Genomic DNA, 25906 nt, shown 5'->3' with positions numbered 1-25906 from the left:
AAAATAAACAAAAAAAAAAAAAAAAAAAAAGAATTTGGTGCATAATACTGTAAACATCTATAAACTAAAAATGCAAGCTAGATCATTTTCTTTCTACGTTTTACTAAAAAGAACAAGCTTTGTACTGAAGGAGTAACTAGAAAAGTTTGGTGACTTTTTCAAAAAAAAAAAAAAAAAAAAAAAAAAGAGTTTATGGTGTTTATGTTTAGCAACATAAACTGGGTGTAGAGAATCATGTACTCATCTACTGTTACTGGTAGTTGGTTACTGGTACCAACTACTAAATATCGTGACACCCCTAGATACCAGCATCAAAAAGTTGTGAATGATATCAATCTCTACCCCACAGCAATCCCTCTGCTCACTACATACTACTATAAAGCAGAGCACGGTGGCGTCTGAAGCAGTCAGCTGCATCTCCTAGCCGGGAGCAGAGATAATCATGAAGGGGAGAAACAGAATGGGGCTTGACTTTAATTTGTTGAAAATCAATTTGGGATAATTACTTTAATTTGGAGACTTGATTTGAGAAGTCAGAGAAATTAGTTTGTCTGAGGAAAAAATGAGTCGTTGTGGAGGTAATTATTTACAATGTGATCACCACAGAAGAGAAAGTTAAAAGGATATAGATGCAAATGTGGAGCCATGAACATTTTGTAAGTACACAAGTGGTAAAAGGAGAGCTGGGAAAGGAACAACCACAAAGAGGCAAATATTTACTTTTTATAGATATTTGTGCCAATCTTCTCAACACTGTGGTGTATGCAAATCTGAGAAAATGTAAAAAGAAAAAAAAGAAAAAAGAAAAAGAAAAAAAGGAGTGCAGGCAGGAGCACCGTAAAGACTATTAACCAAAAAAACAAAAACACATGGAGGGAAATGATGTAACCAGGCAAAGAAAATGCTTACCTAACGCCTCTGAAAAGCTTGGTGTTTGCTACTGATTTTTTTAAAGGTTAAAAGCATTTCTGCTGCTCAAATGTGAACCTACATTGTTCAGGGTTATACCTTACTTAACAACCAGTCCTTTTCACTTTTTTCCTCTCTCTCTACAGTCAGCATCAGTCAGTCAAAACTCTCTATTCTCTTACACCATAATGCGTCGTTTCAAGAGCAGTCAGGGAGTTTTTAATTCCCATAACTTCTAACCCTGCTGCGACTGATAATTATTTCTACTCATCATTCTCCTCTTCATAGCGTATAGCTTGGCCGATTACATTTTTATCTGTCATTATTAAACAAGTGAACGACTAGAAAGTATAAACTTAAGAGTCTGGGACTGAGCCTGCCAGTGAGTGTCTACGTGCCTGTCTGTCTCCTGGGTGACTGGGCTCCTCTCAAGTGTCAGTCACCGCGGTTAAATACTGTTTCAAGACTTCAGAAATGTGACAAAACTGTCACTTTATGACAGCCATCAAAATGCCCTGAAAATGGTTGGGAATTCTCAGGCTGCAGCAACCAATACATTTCCTTCTCCGTGCAGACAAGTGGACACACAGGAATGTGGACATGTCGTTATCTGTGCAATCGCAAAGACAAACACGTACAAGTGGGCACACAAATGTGTCAACGTACGTGTTGAGTTACTAAATCCGAGTATTAGTTAGAATACTTTTCACACAAACTTTTACAGTTTTGGTGACTTCTGTATTTCAGTCTTGATTGGTGTCTACAGGTCTGTGTACATAATGGCTCAAAAGCTGCCAGCTGCATAGGGAGCGTCTTATTTATATATTTTCTTCTCTCATTTTCAGTCTAAAATACTGCTAAAATTTGCACTCGTATCAGAAGAAAAAACAAACAAAAACTAAACTAAACTGTAGTGTCCCAAAACATCTGCAAACGTCTTGAGCCACCCCTCACATCATTATATAAGGGAAATGGGAAATAGGAGCAGCGATTTACTGAAAAGTGCAAACATGCATAATCAATATTTAGTACGACCATTTTTATTCTTACTCTTCAACACAGCCTGAACTCTCTTAGTCAAGCTTTCTTTTCATTTCTTTAAGTAGTCTTCAGGAACATTTCCCCAGGCTTCTTGAAGGACTGTTCTCTGTCAGGATGATCCCACACTGCTTCAATAATGTAGAGGTCTGGCCTCTGCGGAGGCCCATCCATGACTGATAGTGTTCCACTGTGTGTTTTTCTATTCAGGATCATCATCATGCTGAAAAGTTGTCCAGTTGCCCACTTGTATAATTTGCCATATGTCAGGCTTTACTACCCATTAACTACCCTTTCTAAAGACGTGGCTTTCAGATAATGATACTTTTATGCCTGCCACTTCTTCTGGCCTCCACTTGTTTTTTGCTGAGATAAGTTTTCAGCTAATAATTTTTGAGAATCATAAAAAACTATATTTTACACCTCTCAAACTGTAATATTTAAAGTTTTCATAGATTTGAAATAAAATTTTAAAAAATCTCTGCACACATGAACCAAGAGAAAGGTTCCACAACAATTAAAATGCAACTCGTGCATACTGTCTCGATAACCACTACGACACTTATTAAATCACAATGTTTCAGTCTGACTGACTTGATAAAGGTACCTGATGGAGCTAAGTGAGACAGTGTGCGGAGGTTATAGATTTTCATTAAGAAATGGGTACAAATGGGTACAGGCTGCTAATAACTGCTTCTTTGCAAAGTTATCTGACTTACCCCTCGAGTTAGGTGCCTGTTTAATGCTTTAATGATTCACAGTTAGTGTTAAGTGGCTTAAGAAACCAAAAAGAAACAAACTAAAAAAACATTCATCTGAAATTGTACGAGGACTGGACTGAAAATGAATGAAAAAGCATCCAAAGTCCAAAGAAAAACTTTGAAAGACCTATAAAGACCTAGAACTACTGCTCAAGACAACTTATAAAAAAGATGATGCTTATTTATTATTATCATCATTAAAGTTCATTTCCCAGCTGTATTTAATGAAATAATAATAATTTGTAACAGCAAGAGTAAAAAGTTAAAGCCCTGATTTTTTCCTAATTCTAAACTTACTTTTAAATTTTGTCATCACAATTGTCCAGTATTAATGTGTGAAAAATGCAAAAATGTGGAAACTCATCATCAACACCCAGGGCAGAACTAATAACCGCTGGTGTATAAAACTGGACAGTAAATTTTACTAATTAAATGTAATTAAAAATGGAAAACATTTTCTACCTGCTGCTAATTGCTACATGAAGTATTGTTCCTGTAATGTTGCTTAGGTAATTTCTTAACTGAACACACAAAGCCTATAGCCAAGTTAAACTACTACTGACAGCAGGGTAACACTACATGGGGTAAAATGTCATTAAATAATTTTATAGACATTAAAACGTTTCTGTTGATCTCTGATAAGTTTGTAGACTTTCTATTGCACTGACCCAGGTCTTGCAATAAGGACAGATATCACACACTAGGTCTGCTTTATCTATACAGAGTTTAAACTGAACTTACTTGTTACAAACTCAATTTTCATATCATAAGAAATTAAAAGCCAGAGAAGCGAACATGTCAGGAACAGGAGAAGATGACAGAAAAGACAAGAGTGAAAGATGAGAAAAAAATAAGAAGGCTGGGAATTGGAAAAAAGAAGTGCCAAGAAAATTGAGACCGTGAGCGAGCAGCAGACAGACAGAGCGAGCACAGAGCGCTGTGCACAAATTGGCCAACAGACTTTTACCAGTGAACTGTCCTGAGCTCCAAATGCATATTTAACCCTGTCATAACTGCACGTCCTCCCTCTAACAGTCTGTCATATAGACACTTAAGAGGACAGAGACTTTCTGAGCCAAAATATCAATGAAGCAGTTCCCAAGAGCAACATGTTCCTTTAGAAAGCAACTGTTGGGTATGGCTTTTCTCTTTTTTTGCCATTTCATATTTTTTGGATCAGTCTACATGTAAAGAGGACCTTTAACAACCTTTAAAATCTGTACTTTTTATGTTGTCTAAATATCCACTTCCCCTCTAATGTTAACTATAACATTATATAACAATATAATTAAAAAGAGAAAATCTAGTCATCGGATCAGAAAAGCTTCATCCATGGATCAAACCCTCCCTTGGCCCCTTATCCATTCATCTAACATCAGCTATCCGAAACCTGGATCTGCAATTTCACCTTAAAATATATAAACAAGGTCACCCAGTCCTCCTCCTACCACCTAAGGAATATTGTGAGGATATGAATAATACTGACTTCTAGTGACACCCATACTATCAGTCATGCTCTTATTTCCTCTCAGATTACTGTAATTGTCTTTTAACAGCCATCAATCATATTATTCCACTCTTAATGATGGTATACTGGCTGCCTTTGACTTCTAGACATTACCTATTACTTTTTAAGCCCTGTTTGCTGTTGAATGACATTATAGCTCACTCTTATTCTGATGTCACACTTCTGTGTCATCTTACCCAACACTTCCTTTGAAGGAGCCAAACTAAGGCTGAAGCTGGGGTTGTGCGTGTCATCCTGGGAATGCCCCACAGCACCTCCACTCTGCAAAGAGCGTACAAGATCCCTGAGCCGTGTCACTTCTTGTCGGAGAGCCTCCACTTCCTGCTGGCGCTCTTGTTTGGCAATGGCGGTGGGGTTCACTTTGAGGTGGAGAACACGGGTTTTGACTGGATCGTAGTCTCCCTGAGACACAGAGACATAGATCAAACAGCCATCAGTTATAGAGCAGAACATTTTTTATGCACCATCTCATCTTAGCATCCAGGGCGCCTCACATTCCTCACTCACAGCAGTGATCAGCACGCTTCAGTTCACCTCGCTGTTGCCAACTCAACAACTCTGTCAGATTTAGTGACTTTTCATATTCTTTTACAGAGCGCTTTTTCCCTGAAAAATAAGAATGCCTTGTGACAAATGCAGCAGTGTAATGACCAAAGAGTGGAAAGTTGCATTCCCCTGCCTGAGTCTCTTCTCTGTTCGATGAGTGCCCTAGATGAGCAGGCAGCAGCACCCATGAAAAATCTGATTCCTTAAAAATGACTGCCTTTAAGGAACCCGGTGTCCTTCCAGTCATGATCAGCTTTGTAGCTTTGATAAACGAAAACTGGCAGCAATAGCTCTATTAATGCCAAAGAGTTACCACACCAAATATTGACTTAATTTAGCTGAGCCACAATATCAATGATTTCTATCATTAACTTCTTTGTGATAACAAAAATACTGACAGCAACAAGTAAATAACAATAAGAAATTAAAATAAATGGAGAGAATACAAAATATACATTGTGAGAATACAGAATACATTGTGCGCTGTCGGTCCTGCGTGCTGCACAACAACATTCAATATTAACGTGACGGTGTTGTGTTTAGTATGTTGCTCTGTTTTTTTGCTTGTTTTCTCTTCTCTTTCTCTCAACAGGTGATCCAGGAGATTTTTTTCTCTTCTTTCTCTTTTTAAGTGCCCTTCCTCACTGTCCCTCTTCCCTTCTGTTTTTCTTTTCCTTCATCTTTCTTTCTCCCTTTTCTATCCCTCAGTCATGTCTGTCCCGTCTGTAACAACTGAAGATAAAATAAAATAAATAATAACAACAAAGGTCGATCAAATGGACCAATACGGCAAGGCCGTGATGATCCATTTGGCAAAGTAAATCCGTTGGGTATCCTTGTTGGTCTTCAGACAACAATTCTGACGGCTAAAGAACCAAATGGGACAGGCAAAAAAAAAAAAAGAGAGAGAGAGAGAGAGAGAATACAAAATATAACCAGGCCAAACAAAAGAGAAGACGAAAAGTCCGAAATATTTAATGTACAATAATGATCCTATCGTACTTTTAAATACTGATCATTTGAAAACTACATTAATTAAAAGACTTGTACTCTGCTCTCATCTTGGGATGTCAGATCAGGTCATTACAGTTTTACACTCATTGTAATTATAACGTTCACACATGTTCTAACACGCGGAAACACCCCAAAACACGTTCCTTTGGTGTGAGACCAACATATGCAAGAAAAACCCTGCAAACCTTTTATAACCAATTTCAGTTGCTATACATGGAGAGAAATGGTTACAACTGATCTCACATTACAGATTGGGAGAAGAGGTTAGCATAAAAAAAATACTCGACAGTGTGATCGAAAGCTCTTGACGTTCACGTGAGCTTTCCCTATGAGGAAAGAATGTTTTCAGTTATATCAAACAGACACATTAAAGAGAAAGTATTCTTTCCCAGTGTTTTCTTCTCACTCTGCAAGGTCTGGCTAAATAAAAGTCGCTTAATGCCAATATAAGGAGAGACACACTCAAACAGGAACGCTCACAACATGTACACACCCCTATCTGAGCTCTTGATTACAGGCTAAATTAGATTCTATATGCCTCCAAGCGACGGTTGCCAAATAAACTACAGAGTAAAAGACAGAAAAGAAGAAAGAGTATATGAGGAAGAGAAACGGTGAAGGACAAATAAAAGAACATGGTAAAAAACCAAACGGTGTCCGGGTACCACTGCCTTCAGCGTCGAGAAAGACCAGAGTGGATGAAGCGTACAGAAAAGCTCATAAATAACTCTTTCATGTACTTTATAAGAAACGATTACATTTCTCGAACTGAGTAACAGTAGATGTGTGTACTTAACATCAAGTATTTTTCCACAGCACACACACAGTCACAGCCAAACAAATTGCCCTTTCATTTTCTTCAACTTCAGTCTTTTGAAGTTCTACATCTGTTTACAGAGAGTTTATTTAAAGCTGCATCTGTATATGTCTTATGATAACCAGAGAGAGAAAATGGAAGGAAGAGACAGATATCGTTAGCTTCATAGCATAAGTGCCTAAGTCATTTTTTTGTGTTTTGTGTTTCAGACGGACAGGATGATGCAGCAGTGGTAGGGGAGTAAAGTTAGGCAAAAATCTCAATTTGACCAAAAAATGACTTAGGCACTTATGCTATGAAGCTAACGATATGTAGATTAGAGTTCGAAAAACGCAGTCAAAAGCTACATGCTGTCAAAAAGCAAAAAAATAAATAAATTAAAAATCTTCGTCTTTAAAAATTTAGGTCAAGCTAAATTAAATTAGAAAGATTTTGCTGTGGATTCATATTTCACTTTCAGGATGTCTGGACTGAGCTGAAGGGCAACGTTTTAATTTACTGCTCAACAGAATAAAAACAAACTAAACTAAACTAAACAAAAGCAAAGTTACTTCTCTTTGCCTTTCAAGCACATTGCTTTCAAAGCAAGCCAAATGGCATAATTATTTTTAATTGGGTTGACTCTCCTCCTATATTGAACTGAAAGGAAAAAAAAAATGGAAAAGACTTTAAAAAGGCATCCATTTGCTTGTCTGAATCTATTTGCCATTTTCACATTTCATAACAAAAGTAATACAGTGAATAAGTGTGATCCACTGATCTAAAAACACACACACACACACACACAAAAAAAGGACAATCATCTCCAAAATGAGCAAATGTAATATTACACTTTATTCTGCATCCATGTCTGCATTCAGTAGGAAAAAAGGTGCACCATTTCATTAAAAATTATAAACACGTTTATTGCTGCAAAAACAGAAAACAGCCAAATTGTCTGAGTTTTCAAAGCGAGCTTCTTAATATTACAGTTCTTCAGATTTTGTAAGTTGGTGTGTGTGTGTGTGTAGACGTATTTACATGCATATTATAGAGCCTGTTCTTCCACACATAATTTACAGTGCAGCAAGGTGGAATGCCATTCTAAGTGCTCGAGGCTACATATCTCTTATTCATAGAACAACAATAACAACACATCTAATACCAGAGTGCAGTCTGTTAAAAAAAATAAAAAATAAAAAAAAGAGCAAAAGGCAGGGAGAGAGGGAGCATCGGAGCAAGATCAAATGTATGAGGAAGAAAGAATGAATAAGAGAACAAGACAAGAACACGAGTTTTGGGGGGAGGTTGAAGTCCAAAGAACAGTCTCTGTTCTTTAACAGATGCAGAACAAATTGCGCTGAAACATCCACTTATATACTCAACACAGCACCAACCACAGGGGACACATGAGTCACTGATGGAACAGGTGACACATTAATGATGAGTGTGCATGAATCTGAGAGTGGAGGGTACCATCAACCTTAAACCACACGAACCGATAAAGTGAGGTTGAATGGAAAGACAGCAGAGATGCTGGCGAGGCGGGCTTCTTCCACTGAGTGACATTATCAGAAAACAGATTGAAGCTGCTGTCTAGATATTGGCAGGCTAAAGGCTCAGTCCTTTAAAAAAAAAAATCTGTCCAGAAGATCAGATGCATTTTAAGGACCAGATCAAATTGAACTGTGATGTACACTCACCCCATCCGCCAAGAGTGGAACAAGACTTTATTTGAAACAATTTTAACATTTTTTGAACAAAAAGGGAACAGTTTTCACTTATCCATTTCTATTCTTTTTACTTTTATTTTAGTGTGATTTTAGTGAGAGGAAAATATTAATACTCATTACCCACCATTCACACCTAGAAGCTGCCTGGTACCATCCACTCTCACATCTGCTTGCCAATGGACAAGCACCAGTACACACGACTACTACCCACCCAGGATAGTTTGGAGATTTGACAAGAATTGGTAACTTGTGTGTCCCATGTTTGCCTCTTTAATTCTTCAGTGACCACTGTTGGGACAATCCCTATTAAAAGATGCAAGTCACTTTGTCTGATAGCTGACATCTCAAAACTCCATCCATCCCTCCCTCCCTGCCTCCTGGGGGCAGGAGTCTAAGCAGAGATCTCTAACCACTTCCAAGAAGCTCTCAAGAGATCTCTTTAGAGTGTGTGTGCCCAGTGTGAGATGCCCTGAACTCCAGGTCATATGCCAAAACTACCTCAACCAGCCTCTTTCACGGTGCGAGTAATGACTCAACTCAGACACGTCAGCATTCTCATTTTTCCAGTCACTACCAAGAGCTTTTGACCACACATGAGGGAAGGAAAGTAGACTGAACGGTCAACCAACAGCTTACCGGCCCATGTGGCGCCAGTGTCCGGCAGCCTCGCCTCTGTCAGTGCGCCCCAGGGCAGCTGTGGCTACAATGTAGCTTGCTATCGCCAGTGTGTGAATGTGTGTGTGAATGGGTGTGTGAATGGGTGAATGACTGAATGTAGTGTAAAGCGCTTTGGGGTCCTATGGACTAGAAAAGCGCTATACAAATGCAGGCCATTTACCATTTACCATTCAGTCACATGGGCCACCACAAACTGAATTTCATTAACACGGCACTGACCTATGCCTAACATGTGGACAGCTTTGGTTTTAAGTAAAACAAAGTGCACAAGCACGTAACTTGAGAATAAACAAAAGAGACTTGCTGCTTCTATGGAACAACTGTGTGATGTCAACTGGCAAACAAACACAGCAAGCAGAAACCCTAGTGTGGCCTCCTGTGACACAGGCAGGCTATGAGAAACTCAGAGCAGTTGCTGAATAGGTACTATATCCCTGTCTCAAAGGCAATGAGGGAACTAGGGCTGTATCTTTGTGGAGGTTCCACTCCAATGGTTAGTCCTGAATGGGTGAAATTTGTGGATGACGAGCTATCTGCAGCACAGATGTCCTGATAGTGACTTGAAATTGGCTCCCTGTTGTTAAGCAGACATGAAGTGGAGCCTGAAAGCTCAAGACAGAGTTAGGAGAAGTAAAGTCACAGTCTCCGCTAAGAATGTTTTGACTGGTAATGGGCTTACCAGCGTAAGGCTTGGACAATCTGGTATTCTTTGATAAAATCCTATCTAAGTTACGGTTAGACACATGAAAAGAACAAACAGCAGATTCTACGTCGTTCTGAAGAGCCAGGAAGCTGCAGATCAAGGGCTCCAAGAACCACAGGTGTCCATGAGATAACCACCGACAGTGTAGAATATGAAAGTAAATACTGTGACATCACCCATTGTTTTTTAAAGTCCTGTTCTGAAGCCCCAAGATGAGCGTTTACACCGCCCCATCTTGGATGCAAAATAGCACAGGTTTAAGGCATATCCTCTCTCCCCATCAGGGCCCTACATCCATATTTTATACTGATTCAGATTCCTTGGTTTCTGTGTCATAATATATTAAGTGTGTATCATTGAGAGCACCTTCACATCTATATCTTCAGCTGGATTTGAGCAGGTCTAAAAAAAAACCACCAGGTCTGTGCACAGGCCCACAGCAGTTTTCTATGTAATATTAATATAGGAATGACTGTCAGGCAATGCCATAGGGACCCAGGCCTTAGGGATTCATGGATGAGCAAGAGGAGATGAGGGCCTTGCCTACAAAGCATGAAGGTCTGCAGAGCAGTACCATGTCACATGGAAGACCAAGTTTTACGGGCTCCTCCTTAGTATCAAACCTCCCACATGTAGACAGATCAGTAGAAATGATGCTGTCAGGAATAACTAGAATGCACAATGTCATCTTCTCTTCTGCCACATGTATAAACCAAGTCTTTGCATGACCACTCGTGTCTTCCAGCTCTTATTTATTTTGTTACTTAAAAAACTGAACATTGATGGCTTTTCTTGAATTTCTTGATCAAATCTGTTTAAGTTATTTATAACAGGAAATGGCTATAATTCATTTATGTAGCACTTTTCTCATCTTAGTGACCACTCAAAGCACTTTAGACTATAAGAACACACTTAAAAGACTGTTAGAATGTATGGTTATCCTAAATACTATTTATATCACATCAATGTCCAGTAAAGAATCAGAATCTCAACAATGTCTTTGGACTATGGGAAGAAGCTGAAGTAGTTGGATGAAACCCATCTGGGCTTAGGGAAAACAGGGAAATGCAACAGAGAACAGATCCAAGCTGAGGTTTGTACCCAAAAACAACTTTTTATGAGATGAAAGTGTAGGCAAGACTGATGTTATATGTGGGAATAATCTGGTGCCAGAACCTTTTTTTAGCACCAGGTTATTGGTGCTTATATCATCAATGTGACCTTTAGTAGGGTTTGTAACAGCAAAGCTTAAACTGTTTTAGTAAATTCAGGAAGAATATCAAGAAAATTAGTTGTGAAAGTCTTATAAATGGGCCAAAGGCATTTCTAAATAGATTTCCTGTCCATCTGTCAAAACATCACTGTAAGACCCTATATTCAGTTTAAATTAATAAATAAAAAGGCATTGTTAATGAAGCACCTCAATAAACCAACTCCCCCCCACATACACACACCAAAAAACAATAAATAAATAAATCAAAACAACACAATACAACTAAACATGTTTCTGTGGCTGTGTATTGCACAACTACACTCGCAGATGTAAGCATATGCACAACACAGAGACTATGTTGATGCAACCTCATGCAATAGCAACAATTATTCCTGTTTAGACACTAGCATGAGAGCAAAGCATAAAGTACAACCCTTCAAATCTACCATTACGACTGCCATGATCTGTGATGTATCAATTAAAGAAAAGAAAAGAAAAAAAACAAAAAGAGAGAGATGAACAAATATTAGCGGACAAACAAGTGAGGGAAACTAAGGAACAGATTCATATTACAGACCACAGATCTTTTTGTTGTTGTCATTAACTAAATTAAAATTACATGGTAATAAACATCATTTTTCCCCATTAAGAATAAAGACCTGAAACCACAAAAGGGCCAACTCGACATGAGACAGAACACACAGGGTGAAACAGTCCTTCATGGATTCTCAGAGCTTCTCTGGAAAAACAATGCTAAAAATAAAACTGCACTGAACGCTGAAGGTTCTTGGAGATGGTTTTGTTAGAACATTTCAGAGCTACTACTGTTACTAAAATAAGGCTTAAGAAAGTCAATGAAATAACAACCAGCACATTCTTTTTAAATCTATACTGAAATATAAAATAGCAAACAAGTTTATGTTTTGCCCCTCTCCATTTCCAAATCAGATGGTCATCTAAAAATCATACAGCCTCTACAGTCACTGTTATGAACGATCCAGCATGTTTGGGGGGAAAACTGGTGCACATAACGTAATCAGTTTATATTTTTGCCGTCATTAATAATGAATGCAGTTCAAAAAAAAAAAAGAGATGAAAGCATAGCAGTTCTTATTCTCCCAGTGTGTTCTCTTAAAGGTGGCTCTTTTATCAGTGAGAGAAATCATTAGTTAGCAAGACCAGCAACCACAGAAGGCTGACGTCAGCCAAATTACACAAGAACTGACCTGAATGCAGAAAAGTACTGTCAGGTTTTGATAAAGCAAATTAATTGCAAATTAATCACTGCACCCATTTCCCATTTTTCCAAGCAAAATATGAAAAGAATTAAGGGTACCTGAAAACCGTCACACAGCACTATACTTAAGCAACCTCCGCCAAAGCACAATACTTGCAAAATATGCACAAAAACAAACAAAAAAACAAACTGCTTTTGCTAAAAGGTATAAACAACACATTTTACTTAAGTCAAAATGCACGTCAAGTACAACCAGGCTGTGATTGCACACCAGAAAGAGATATTAGCACCTGGGGATGGGTGATCCAAATGTAAACAAATGACTCAACTAACCATCGCTGAAGCATTTGCTAGTTGCACTCCATATGACAGAAACAGCAAACAGTGGGTGGAGGTTACTAATGCATTTTACTTTGTTTAGTCAATGATATGATGACAGTCCAAACTGTGGAAAAGAAGGGCTTTAAACAACTAATTAAAAAGCTCATCCCAAAATGCAACATCCCAGCTAGCAATTATTTTCTAATTTAAAGTTAATTCTGTAACAATATGGTGCAGCTCCCAAAAAGTTACAAGGTTAAGCCGTGTTATGCAGTTCTGTTACACTTTTACTTCGTTTTCAGAGAAAACATTACCTTGGCTACTTCTGTGCCTACATTTGACTGATGCTGTGTCACTGGATACAATACTGTGTCACTGCTATTGTACAATAATGCTGCTGCTCCTGGCATCTCGTGACAATAGATTCACACTTTGAAGTATGTAGTCTGTCATCAGTGACAGCAGCTCATTGGAAAAGAAGGATGGAAAATACCCTTCATTTTGTTTGCACTAATAAATGCTGCTGCCTGCAAGCTGCAATCACTGATAAAATGTTGCTCGGGACTTTTAGCTATATTGTCATAGATGTCATTATTGCAAATATTCTTGAAATATTATGGTTTAATTCAGAGGCTATAACATCCACCCTCATTGCCAAGTATGTATGTGTCCCTACAGAACACAAGGTGCTCGAGTTTGTTGAAAATGTGCCGAAAAATAAATAAATAAATACAATGTGATATCAGCAATTTTTCCTTTTTTCAGGCACACAAAACAAACAGATTTCTATAACATTTGTTCTCTGTTGTTTAAACAATTATGTAAGTTCTGCCTGACTCTGCTCTCTGCCACCAAAGATGCTGCAGAGTGCCCTCTGGTGGACAAACTATGCAGCATCAAGTCTGTGTAGCTTCTCAGTCATCCAGGTCATGGTAATCTTAGTAGGGGGAAGAAAGAAAAAAAAAAATCGACTGGACTTCTTTAAGTTTCTATGCAACATCAACACTCCCGACATTCGCTGAAAAGTGTTTCTCCTATCTCGTTAACTGTTTGAATTTTCATTTATCGACCATTATAAATACCAGCATTAGCAAATGGCGAATCTTGGCCGTTATACTGAAAAAGTTATTAAAACCTAAATGATATGGAATGTACTACAGTCCTTGCAAAAACTGGATTTTGAGGGCCAATTACACCTGTGCCATTGGGTGATGATCCTGCAAATTGATGCTAACAAGTAAACAACAAGTAACTGATCAATCAAACGTTTTTTAGCTTGTGCTCTCATAAATGCATGAAATCAATGTTTTTATTATAAAAATCTGTCCCACTTTAGATTGCTGTTGAGCATTTAACCAGCACTTGTGCAAGTACATGCACACCCTTCTGTACTTTTCTTTAAGTCCATCAATCAGCATGTCTAAAGAGAGAAAACAGAAGTGTTTTTAAGTGTTACACTTTAACTTTAGGTTTAATGAAAATGGGCTGGATGTATGTGTCATTTAAAGTCTCTGCTGTGTCCAGAGAGGACAGAATTTGATTCAATTTGCCTTTGTAATAGGCATCTATCAATATCAGCATTGATACTGACCAATATTTATCAACTCTCATCGATGCTTCTGTATTCTTGGTGTAATATAAAGCTTTAACTGGATGCAACACTCCATCACGCTCCCTGATGTTTGAATGCAAGTCTTCCAGTTTGTGCAAGTCCTCTGTCGCTAGGGCCTCTTGTCTGATCTGTGTGCAGCTTGGAGTGTTTGCCTAGCAACACTGACTTCACAGTCAAAAACACCCTGTAGTCTGAGCCCAACTGCCAACCACACAACACTGTGTCAAACACTTCCACCTGATTTTCTTTCCCATTTATTTAACTCTAGAAGAACATGTTTCTTGTTTTTTTCTTCTCCAGTTTGCATCATGTTTCTAAATTGAATAAGTAACTATGTTAAATGACTCTGATCTCAATCCTGACTGAAATAACCCAGTATCATTTAATCTTGATTATCAAAATAAAGAAAAAAATACATGTTTTAAAAAAATAAGTACATAAATATGGTAGAGAGACCCTACAATAATACACAGAAAACCCCAACATTCAAACAACCTCCTATGAGCAAGCACTTGGTGACAGTGAGAAGGATGGTGACTATAATAACTCCGTCGATAGCACTTCTAAAATCAGAATCTCTTTGTATGGCGTTTTTAGAAGGATTATATCTGCTCATACACTGTCCTGTGATTCCTAGTTTAAAAAGTTGTTGCTTAGTTTTTAACTAACTGTAAGATAAAAAATTACATTCATTCACTTCTACTGATCTGTTCAGAGTTAATTTTAGGTGTTCAATGATCACTATGCTGGTTTCAAGATTTTAAAGGTACAACCACTAGTTTTATAGCTAAATTGCTCAAAAGCAATCTCACTGCACTGGTCATCCAAGCGATCGACACCTGTGTATTTCAGTACGATTTAAATATAAAGGCACTAATAATGGGACTGGCTACGAAAATCTTATATGGAAGTTGATATAATACTAATAAAAAAAATGCAATGTCAGTTTATTTGAGCAATCAATTCTGTTAACTCATCCTTATTCAGCTATTCACTTCTTCTTTCAAATAGTTCTCCATTCAGTCACTCATCTCCTCAGTCAGTCTGATGTAGAGGTCTCTTGGTGTGCATTAGACCATGAAAGAGTCATAAAAATTAGCTCCTAAGAACTGACCTGATCCATTGACTGTGTAACCTTGAAACCCACCCACACACACACACACACACACACACACACCTCAATTGCCTTAAAGGTGGTGGTCATGCTTGAAAAAACATGGATTTCATTCAACCCACTGCTAAATGGAACCAACACGCTTGCCCACACACGTTTCATTAAAGTGCCCTGTTGGCTTAGTTTGGCACAGTATGAGTCAGGGGAGTTAGAGAAGCTGACTGAGATGAAACGCACACGCGCACGCACACACACACGCGCACGCACGCGCGCACACACACACACACACACACACACACCATTTTAAAAGAAAAAAACAGGAAAAGACTTAAATAACTTTGGAAGATGAAAGCAGCTGGATTAGATGCACACAGTCAAATGTGTGTGTCTGTGTTTATGTTTCACAAATGTTGTCTACCAATTTAATTTTAGCCAGTGTCATTCGCAGATAACACTAGGGAGGTCCACGAAATGCTCTGTGTATTGTAATCCTTTCCACCAACAAAGGAAGGATTTCAAATCAGCCACAGGTTGTGAGATTTTTCCATTGGATGCTGCTCAAGTCACACCTGGGTCCAATTATGTTTGAAAAACTGTCAGATATGTGAAACGTTTGTGTGAATCAATCTGTAGTGTCATGCGGGCTCGTCTGCTGCCCTTGGGGTTATTAAATTGGTTCCTTTGTGCCAGACGAGTAAATCCATCACAGAAAACAGTTGGAGGGAACTTAAAGCGCCTACCTGTAGGTTGTGCCTCTCCAGTCTCATCTCCAGAATGTTATTCTGCTCCTCCAAACGTTGCCGCTCTCTCTCTAAATCTTCAATTTTCTGTCTGAGAAAAAAGATGCATGCACATACACTGTTTAATAACGCCTAACATGCAAAGATGTGACCATGTATGTCACAGAGTGAACAGGTTAATCTTAGGCGTATAGCTCTGCTCAGGCATGCATGTGAGGCATTAGTGATTTAATCCTTTATATGTATAGTCATGATTTTTTCATTGCAACAAGTTGAGGTCAACCCACCTGAGAATGGTGACCTCTTCTTTGGTCAGTAAAGAGTTGCTGTCAGTAGCAGAGGCCTGCTGCTTCTTTAAAGACTCCAGCTCCAGCTCCGCCTGGGACACAAAGAAAATGATCCTGGTGTACTATCATCAGACCACCTTTGGCCGTGTGCCTGGCAGAAACCTTCTGCCTGCAGATAAATCCTGAAGACTGTATTATAGTGGGCTGCTATCTTTTTGACACAGACATCAAGACAAACAGATATATCCTTTACACACCATTAGCCCACTAACTTATTTTCTGTTTCACAACGTCCTGATCTTTTTACCTCTTACTCGTTTCTATTCCATCTGTCTCATAGTTGTTTTTTTCCCCTCTGATCTTGCTCTCGTCTGTAAAATTATCCCTCATTTCCATTTGCACACCAATTTTCCTCCTTCTCTGACAGCATCTGCCCGTCTCTCGGTGCATCCCCACTTCCAGTCTTCCCAAGACAGATAAGTAATTACTGCTATACCAGACAGGTAGATTTCACGCGTCAATACTCATTGCTATGGCTATGTTGATGTCACCTCGGCAACAAGGAGCCAAGAAAAGAAGGAAGATCATAGAATGAGTAAAGAGGGTGCGTTTCAAGGTTTCAGGTCACACCTGCCAACTCGCTACGTTATCCGGGACTATATTTAAAAGCAGAATACTTCTGTCTGTAAGAGTTTTCTGTCATTTCTAAAATCTTCAATTGATAAAAATGTACATGCCAAGATTGACAGATAAACCTGTTAAATGTACTGACACACTCAGGACTGAAAAAAGAACATGTGCTAAAGTTTACATCCGTTTTCATTTTTTTTACACTGTCATTAAAAGATTACTATGTATAGATAGATGCATAGATTCTTTTTCATCCATATTTCATTTTATTCTTATATTTAGCTGGTTGGGTGGTTATATTCATCAATTTTCTACCACTTACATGAATCTGGGCTGTTTGAACCAGAGTCTAAACAAAGATAACAGGATTTCTCTCTCTCCCCAGCCATCTCCTCCAGCTCTTCCAGGGGCACAGTGAGGCAAGCCAGACATAAGACAGTATCTCTCCAGTGTGCCCCTGGGTGTCCTCCTGGTAGGACATGCCTGAAACACCTCAACTAAGAAGTATCCAGGAGGAGTCTTAGTCAGGATGTATAGACAGACTATTGTGAGCCTCTACTGAATGACTGAGCCCCTGACCTCACCTTTAAGTGGGATCCCAGAAAACCTTTGGATGAAGCTCATTTCCACTTGTACAGTGGCTTGCAAAAGTATTCGGCCCCCTTGAACTTTTCACACACCCCACTTTGCAGTTATTTATTTGTAAAAAATGTTTGGAATCATGTATGATTTTCGTTCCACTTCTCACGTGTGCACCACTTTGTATTGGTCTTTCACGTGGAATTCCAATAAAATTGATTCATGTTTGTGGCTGTAATGTGACAAATTGTGGAAAAGTTCAAGGGGGCCGAATACTTTTGCAGCCACTGTATCTGAGATTTTATTCTTTCAGTCACTGCCCAAATCTTGGGGTATTCAGTGACGGCAGAAAGGTAAATCAACCAGTAAATCGATGGCTACACACTGACGCTCAGCTGTCTCTTCACTGCAACGGACTGGAACAGAGTCACAAAGTCCTTTAATTAATTAAATGGAGTTATATATGCATGTTGTCTAGGTAACTTCAACAGATTGTACATAAAGATGCATGATTCCCACCTCCTGCTACTGAAGTCTGCCTTCCCTCTTGTTCTAATTATATCAATTATTAACCTGGAGCCTCCAGGACAGTGGGCACATGATACTGGTGGCCACCCAAAGGTGCACACACATACTACTTTCCTTTAATTTCACATAGTGTACATGGCACAATCATAGATGCTGGTTATGCTCTTATCATCTTTTTGTAACTGCTATATGTGAAATTAGCTAGCTACATCTCAAACGCTTTTTGCAAAAATAGACTGATTGTGCTCTTGGATCCATGTCTCCAAACTGGTTGATACTGCTTATACTTTCGCTGCTAATTACTTGACTGGTGAAAAATGCCTGTGCCTTTTATAGAAACGGCATGTTGCAACAACAACAACAAAAAAAAAAAAACAACCCAAAAAAACGGGATTGCAGGTTCACTTACTGTTTGTAGCTGCAGTTTTAGTGTCCCTGTCTCCTCCTGCGCTTTGGTCAGCTGAGCCTGAATTAACAGGACAAAAGAAATGTAATGCAGAAGCAAAAAGAAAAATGACCCTAGCCTACTGATATGCAGTAATAGCCCTCCAAAAAACAAAGGAAAGAAGCCAGTTAGTACTTCAAAATAACATCCCTGTTGAGAAATGAGTTGCTATCAACCAAAATATTAGGTCTTTCATGGGTTATTATTTTGTATTGTAGTGTCCTAAGGCAGTGTGTTGTGGAGGCTTTTGTGTTTGTTCCATTTTCTTACAGATCAAGCTGCATTGTATTAACCTTCATGTTAGATTAGCCAAGCTCTGACACTACGAGTGCAGGGGGTGCTAGGTTAGTGCTGATTCCCGTTTCAGCACAGCAACTGCCAAATTCACAGTGATTGTTGGCTGATTATTAAAATAAAAGATTTGTAGAGAAATTCAAGGTATTTCGCCCATCTCTTTCAAAAGTGAGTCACAGTGTAAACAGCATAATGCAGTAACTTTAAAAGGGCAAAACTGGAGAGAATCAAACTGGGGTTCTGCACTTAAACATGGCAATTCTGTCAAACTGAGGGAATTAAAAGAAAAGGGTGAAAATCTCTGCAACGTAAGTCCAGTATTATCCATTTTCACTGTAGATGTGTTTCAGTCTGTCCGCTAAACAACAGTATTGAGGATGTAAACAACAAGCAGCTGAAGCTAAGCAGCATGCAATTACTGTGCCCTCAGCTACGAGTCATGTGTCAAACAGCTACATGCATAATAATCTGGTCGGCAGCTTAGTGGAAGTCAGTACTTTCAAATTCAACTTTGAAAAACAAAACAAAGAGCAGAAGACAAAAAAAAAAAGTATATTTATGCACGCCTGCAGACACACCTCCATCTCTGCATTATGGCTCTGTGTCTTCTGCAGTATGTCCTCGGCCTCCCTGAGGCGTTTGCTCAGTTGAGGAGAGTACTCAGTAGGTGCCAGCTCGCTGTCATAGGACTCTAATATGGCACGCATTCCATCCCGCTCCTGCAACATAAAACGTTACATATTAACAGCACTATAACACGGTAAATCTGCTGATTAATAAACAAATTTCACCGTATCCAATAAAGTAAAAGAAAAAGTTGTGGGAATTTTAACATTTTGTGGCATCACATAGTAAATGTCTATCTGTGTCTGCATGAAAAAACAAAGTAAGAAAGCATCTTTCTTACTTTGTTTCTCTAATTGTCACTATGTTTCTTTTTGTTTGCTGTGTTCAGGTGACCATCAAACGCATGCATAAGTCAGTAACACAGTATGAGGCAGCTACAGCTTTCTTATCCAAGCTGTGATAAGAGAAGCTTGCGTGTGCCCATGCTCATCTGTATTTCTAAAACTGAAAGAATCAAATCAAAGAAAAATGCCTTTGTAGACAAAGAATACCAGAATGAATAAAGAGCACGTGTTGCCTATATTATGCTTCCTCATCATCTCATCTTTAATGTGCTGAATAGTAAAAGTTTTGTCCTCTGTAATGGAGTCAGAGGCATACCTGCTTCTCTTCAACAGGAAAAATATTTCTTTTAAAGCGTCAACAGGACTGACATACAGTTTCCAAATAGCTATCAAAGTTGTCGGTCTGTGTGCTTCATGTCTGAGTGGTTCATTTTATATTTCACATACTGTCACAGGAATCTCATGGAGTCCCAAAAAAAAAAAAATCCATATGAAAAGAGATTTTTACATTTACTGTTCATATAAGAAATTGAAATCATAAGCAAAGAGAAAATAAACTGCAATGGCCTGTTGTGGTGTGTGAATGGAACCTAATAAATGCACGATCATTGTATAGAGGATCAAAAAGGCAATAATAATAGGATTAGATATAAATGAAATCACTCAAAAACAGGTATTAAATGTTCAAAATTATAACGGTATAATATATAGATACAATAATATAATATATAATATAAATTGTAAAAGACTATTGACTGTCCCATAGTTTAGAGAAGACAAAAGGTTAACGTTGTTAATTTATAGTAATTTAATACACAAGCTAATCTAAATAACACTTCATAATAATTGGTAATCATCGTCTACATTTTTGTGAGACCTGTAACCACTCCAGTCAAGAATACTTGTGAGAGAAAGGAAAAGCACAATGCTCTGAGGTCAGCTGTCAGTTCACTTTGCTATCTTAGAAGTGAACTGTCAGTCAGCACTGTTCATATGATGCAACTCCTCCCCTCCTGACTCTGTCAGTGTACACTGTGCACCATAAAGCAAAGCAGGTGGCATTTTATGATAATCAAGTTAAGAACCAAACATTACGTAGCAAAATTTCTGTGAGAAGTCACTAATGGCTGACTCTGTGAATCAGGAGGTGCAAATACATGAAATCTGTTCTAGAGTGGCCACTGACACTGCAGCAGAAATTACATATTAAAAGGCAGAGACAGAATCCTGAACTCTGTGACCTTTGTGTGGGCCACTTCATACCAGGAACATCCCATAAGACCAGCCATTATGGAGATGCTTTGACCCAGTCAAACTGACTTTACACTTGTGTAAAACATTTCATCACTTGAAAGCTGCTAATGTAACACGGCAATAAATGTCATAAGTTTTAAAGTACACTGTGTAATGTAATCAAACTGTTTACCAGAAGGAAAGTGTGATTTTTTTAGCCGAAGATTAGCTGGCATAATGCTAGCTTATAACCAGCTGTTGATTAGCTGACTTGTTGTCAGCTGTCCAGAGACAAGAGGGTCGCATGTCAAATCTGCTGACAATGAGCACTGTGACAATATCGAGAATAAATGAGTGTTTATGGATGTGACTGACTCCAGTCCAGTTGAGAAGAAGAGGAAGAGAATGAGGTGGAAGAAAAACGTTTCTCAACTTCCAGACGGCGGCTGAAGCAACTACAAATAAGAGTGAAGGATACCGTTGATTGGCATATGACCTGCTACGTAACACATTAGAGGGTCACCTAGGGAACCAGCTTCAAAGTGACGTGCGTGTGGACGCATCTTAATCCTCGTCTGTGACCATAACCCTAACCCCAAATTTTGCCCAAATCCCAACAGTGGGCAGCAATAATAATCCTTGTACAATAGCATACTGGTTACTACCTGCAAACAAACCATGGCAAAACTAACCAGTCAGATCAAAATCAAGATAGTCTGCTAAGAAATGAGTCCGTCAAATGCATTACAGCAGTTTAGTTTGCTAAGCATTGACACACAACCATTGACTTCATACATCCTACAAGATTCTCTTTAGAGGAGAAAAGAAGATAAATAGGAAGACAGAATGAACAGAAGTAAATACAAAAAAGGCACACATGAGTACGTTTAGAGGTCAGTGTGCATGTGTTCACTCCCAGTACTAACCAGCAGGCCCTTTGGCTGTTTACTCTCCATTAATGTGCCAAGAAATTCACTCAATCTTAATCAAAATCTGTCACCTCTTCTCTGATAAAAACTCTCAATTTAAAAACACACAAACAAACAGGGAATGGGTGGACAGAATGATAAAACTATCATTACTGTTTTCATCATCTTTTTTTTTTTTTTTTTGAAATTGCTTTTGTGTCAACTGTTTTATCCAGTGCGTGAAGCTCTGGCCATGCCTCTAATGGGTCACGGAGTCTGTCCCACTAAAGTATGTGAAGGTAAAAGAAGTAACCAGACCAATGGTGGCTTAAAGGAGATGCCGCCTTGTGGCAAAGACAAAATGTTGCATTTCATAGTAAAGAGTAGAAGAACCTCAAGGGTTTGTGGGGCAATTAGTTAATTAACTAGTTCTCTTCTCTTCTCCAAAGAATTCTTCAAAGGTCAAACATTTACTTGATGAACTGGTTAGCTGATCAATATACAAACTACTGACGACAATCAAAACCGAATAACAATTTAGTTATTTTGTCAGTCACTTTGTTGGTTCCACATACACAAATAGGAGGACCTGCTGCTTCTCTTGAATTTTATTTCTTAGTTGGGCAGGGTGACATTTCAAATCCATCTAAGACACCTGGAGGAAAGTTCAAAAGTGGATAAACATGCTCTGATTAATCTTTTTTTTCCCTTTATAAAAACTTAAAAACAACTGCTCAGATATTCTTCATATTCCTCAGATAGCTTGTATTCTTCCCTGAATCAAAACTCAATGAGCTATTATTTTTCATTTTAAAAGTATTGAATACATAAATGAAAGACCATTCACATTGTTTTTGCAATGCAGACTTCAGGCTATATGACGCATACCCTAATTGTAGGTGAGCAAAAAGATCCTTTCAATTTTCAGTAAAGTTCAAAAACTAAAAACCATTTGAGTAAAAAAGGCATTTTCAGTTGTTTGTCATTAAAGTATATAAAATGCCTTAAACCTTAAAATTAAGCTTAAAAAAAGGAGAAAGAAAGAAGGAAACTGAATAACATCAGTGGTTGCTGGCTACATTACAAGCCATAGAAAAATTATTTAAAAAAAAAACATAATAAAGAAAAAATTATGAATAAAAATAAACTTGGGCAGTTGGAGATATGGTTGAAGTCACGTCATTAATATACTTCACTACAATCATTAAGGTAATTCGAGTGTTCGGCATATTTGCATTGTTGAAAACAAATTGTTCTGCGACTGCGCCTGAATAAATAAACAGCTTAAACAGTTCACGTTTAAAAGCTCAGAACTTAACACCAACTATAATGGATTTTTTTTTCTAAATAGGCTGTGACTGGCTGGGAAATAACAATTACTTATTTCGCTTTTGTGAAAACTTGATGCAAAAAAATTCTTTCACCGAGCTATAATGTTAGCACCCCTTTAATCCTGCCTAGTTATGGTGGTGGTGTGTGCATGTGTGTGATTTGTGTGGTGAGAGACTAAGCATGATAACGTCGGGAATTACACACATCAAGAAATCAATATTACAGGGAGGTCTTCTCAAGAACTGCAGAGCAAGGGGGGGGGAGCAAGACAGACAGATGGAGGAGTCATGTGACACCCGGTGGCCAATTAGCAGGACAGAGGCGTAAAGGCGAGATTAAGAATTCAATGCTGGCCTTGCAAGTCTACCTGGCTACTGTGTTCACTGAGTGTTTAGAGTCAAATTACCGCATTGGGCGATGTTTGAAAGGTCATGTTTGAAGGCATGAATACTTCTCTGTGTTTGAGAGTGCGTGGCTGATCGCCAGGTACCTTGGTTAACAGCAGCACCCGCTTCTGCAGTCGACGGACAAGAGCGTCCTGTGCCTCTCTCTTCTTTTGCTCCTCCAGAGTCTTGCTGTGCTGCTGGGTCAGCTCTGCACGAAGCTCAGACTGTGAACGCTCCACACTCCTCACACTGACAGAGCAGAATAAATGAATTGGTGGGAAGCAATTTTTATGTGTGCGCGTTCGTACGTATGTGTGTGTTTGTTAATAACAGGGGAGAGAGCGGGGAGAGAAAGAAGGAAAGAGGTTGATTAATGCAGAACAGTCTGACAATTTGAGAAAGGCAATTTATAGTCAATTTATAATAAGACTCACAGACGACTTACCTGACTGACACCAAAAAATCCCAGACAAGGGTCCAGAAATTATTTTCAGCAGAGATTTGTGCCAGGTCTGATCAATAGGACAATAATTACGCCGAAGGGCAATAATTACACCGCAAGCTCCCATCACCATCCCCTCCCACACCCACGACTCTCCCATTCTGCTGTTTCTAATACTTCATAATGAGCCCAATACGCTCAGCAGAAGAGGAACGCTTGTTAGCTAATGAAAGCTTTCTTAGCTGGACTGAGTTGCAGCACGAATATACCAGAGCACGCGTGTGCGGCCCTCCCTATAGACATCACCTCTGTCTAAACAGGACAAGTTTAATTAGCGAATTCCTTCTCTCGCACACGTACACACACTCACACACCAGTGGTTACTGTCAGGAGTGCTATCAGAATCAGGACCAGTTTAATTAACTTTGTGACAATTAAGGACTTCTCAGAGATATGCTCTAATAGATACATGAGGGGAAGAGAGGCATGCAAGCAGACAGAATGAGAGAAATAGGTCTGAAGAGAGAGAAAGGGATTTTGTGTGCGAGCGAGTGTGTGTGTGTGTATTACCGGCTGTTGAGTGTGTAGTTCTGCTCTTTCAGAGCAATTTCTCTCTGCTGGATCTGAATCACCTCCCTGGACAGATCCTCGGGTTTCCTACAGACAAGACACAGCACAGAACAGTTAGCATACAGATGTGTACACACACTTACTCCCGCAATGAAAAATTGATACGACTGAGAAAGCAGAAAGGGCAGAATAGATGAACACGACGGCACTGCCACAGTCTTTTGTTTGCCGGTCAGTAGGGAGCTCAGAAATAAAATGACACGAGGAGCAGGGGGGGAGATGAGAGGAGGACAGTGGGGTAAATACTGGTCACTGCTCTACAAAACAAACTCACTCGGTGGAAGAGACTGACGGGTTACAAAACAGACGGTGAAAAGGCAGCAATGCATGTGCCACATATGTGTTTAAAAGCCAACATCTCACCTCTTGTGAAATGGGCTTAAGATTGGGCAATTTAGCTCCACAGCACTTTTAGTGCAAAACTAGAGACTTTCAGAGGATGTAGCTTACTCTTCAGAGCAACTGAAGATTACCAGGTTAAGCAATTCAACCAACAAACCTGGAAATATCAACAGATGAAGGCTAGTTGCTTTTCCTCGATGAAATCAATCTGCTTTACATGTTTCACATACTAGCACCAAGAGACCTGACCTGGGCTTGTGTGCCATGATTAGGCAATCTACTGACAAATTAGGGATATGAACAGAAAAGGCTGAGCAGGCAGATTAAGGGTGTACTCACACAATTGCTTTGTACCATGCCCAAGCTTGACTGTCCGCCCTCTCCCCTCGCCTGCTGGCCTGCGCTAACACTTAACGATCCGGGGCCAGAGTACACTTCAGTTTCTCAGCATCTTATCCCCTGCTTACTCTCTCTCCCTCTTTCAGGCAGACACTTGCTTTTGAAACGCATTCTTGCACAACAAATGAGGTTCATGATTTTATGTGCTTTAGTTGTAACCTTTTTTTTTAAGCAATAACACGTTGTCCTCACGTACCTTATAGATTTGTTCATTAGTTAGCACGGTGATTTTCACGAGAGAGGGTGTTAGTGAGGAAGTGTTACACGGTTAGTGATTACACTACAACGTGTACCCTGTATGAGTCCAACTGAACCGTGCCTGGGCTCACCTCCTAAAAAGTGGGCCAAGGCTTGATGTGCTTAACTGAAACGGTCACACTAGTTAAACATAATGGACTTTGGGGGTCAAATGTGCTTTGACGCACTACGGATTCCCTACTGTGAGTACACACCAACTTCAAGGCAGACAAGAGTATTCCATGTGAAAACTGGATGGTGAGGATTTATTACAAACAGCATTTCAAGCCCAAAAAACTTCAGACAAATATAAAATGTACATGAAAACTGGAGGCAATGACAACGATCATTTAGAGCCTATAATGTCTTAAATGTAAGTA

General features: G+C 39.0%; 1 protein-coding gene across 1 annotated transcript in view; it reads right to left on the bottom strand.

The window, feature by feature from the left end:
* mad1l1 (mitotic arrest deficient 1 like 1) overlaps positions 1-25906 on the bottom strand; it is a 59707-nt gene that overhangs the window by 22601 nt on the left and 11200 nt on the right. Inside the window, exons 10-16 of the mRNA XM_042213960.1 lie at positions 24489-24575; positions 23581-23725; positions 19285-19425; positions 18377-18433; positions 16231-16322; positions 15944-16034; positions 4413-4638 (exon numbers count right to left, since the gene is read on the bottom strand). Coding sequence (XP_042069894.1) covers positions 4413-4638; positions 15944-16034; positions 16231-16322; positions 18377-18433; positions 19285-19425; positions 23581-23725; positions 24489-24575 — 839 coding nt within the window. The remainder of the gene's footprint in view (positions 1-4412; positions 4639-15943; positions 16035-16230; positions 16323-18376; positions 18434-19284; positions 19426-23580; positions 23726-24488; positions 24576-25906) is intronic.

This window comes from Haplochromis burtoni, unplaced genomic scaffold (genome assembly GCF_018398535.1).
Source record: "Haplochromis burtoni strain Fernald_Lab_line unplaced genomic scaffold, NCSU_Asbu1 Contig_504, whole genome shotgun sequence".
In the NCBI taxonomy this organism is placed as follows: Eukaryota; Metazoa; Chordata; class Actinopteri; order Cichliformes; family Cichlidae; genus Haplochromis; species Haplochromis burtoni.
This window is presented reverse-complemented; position numbering and strand designations above follow the sequence as displayed.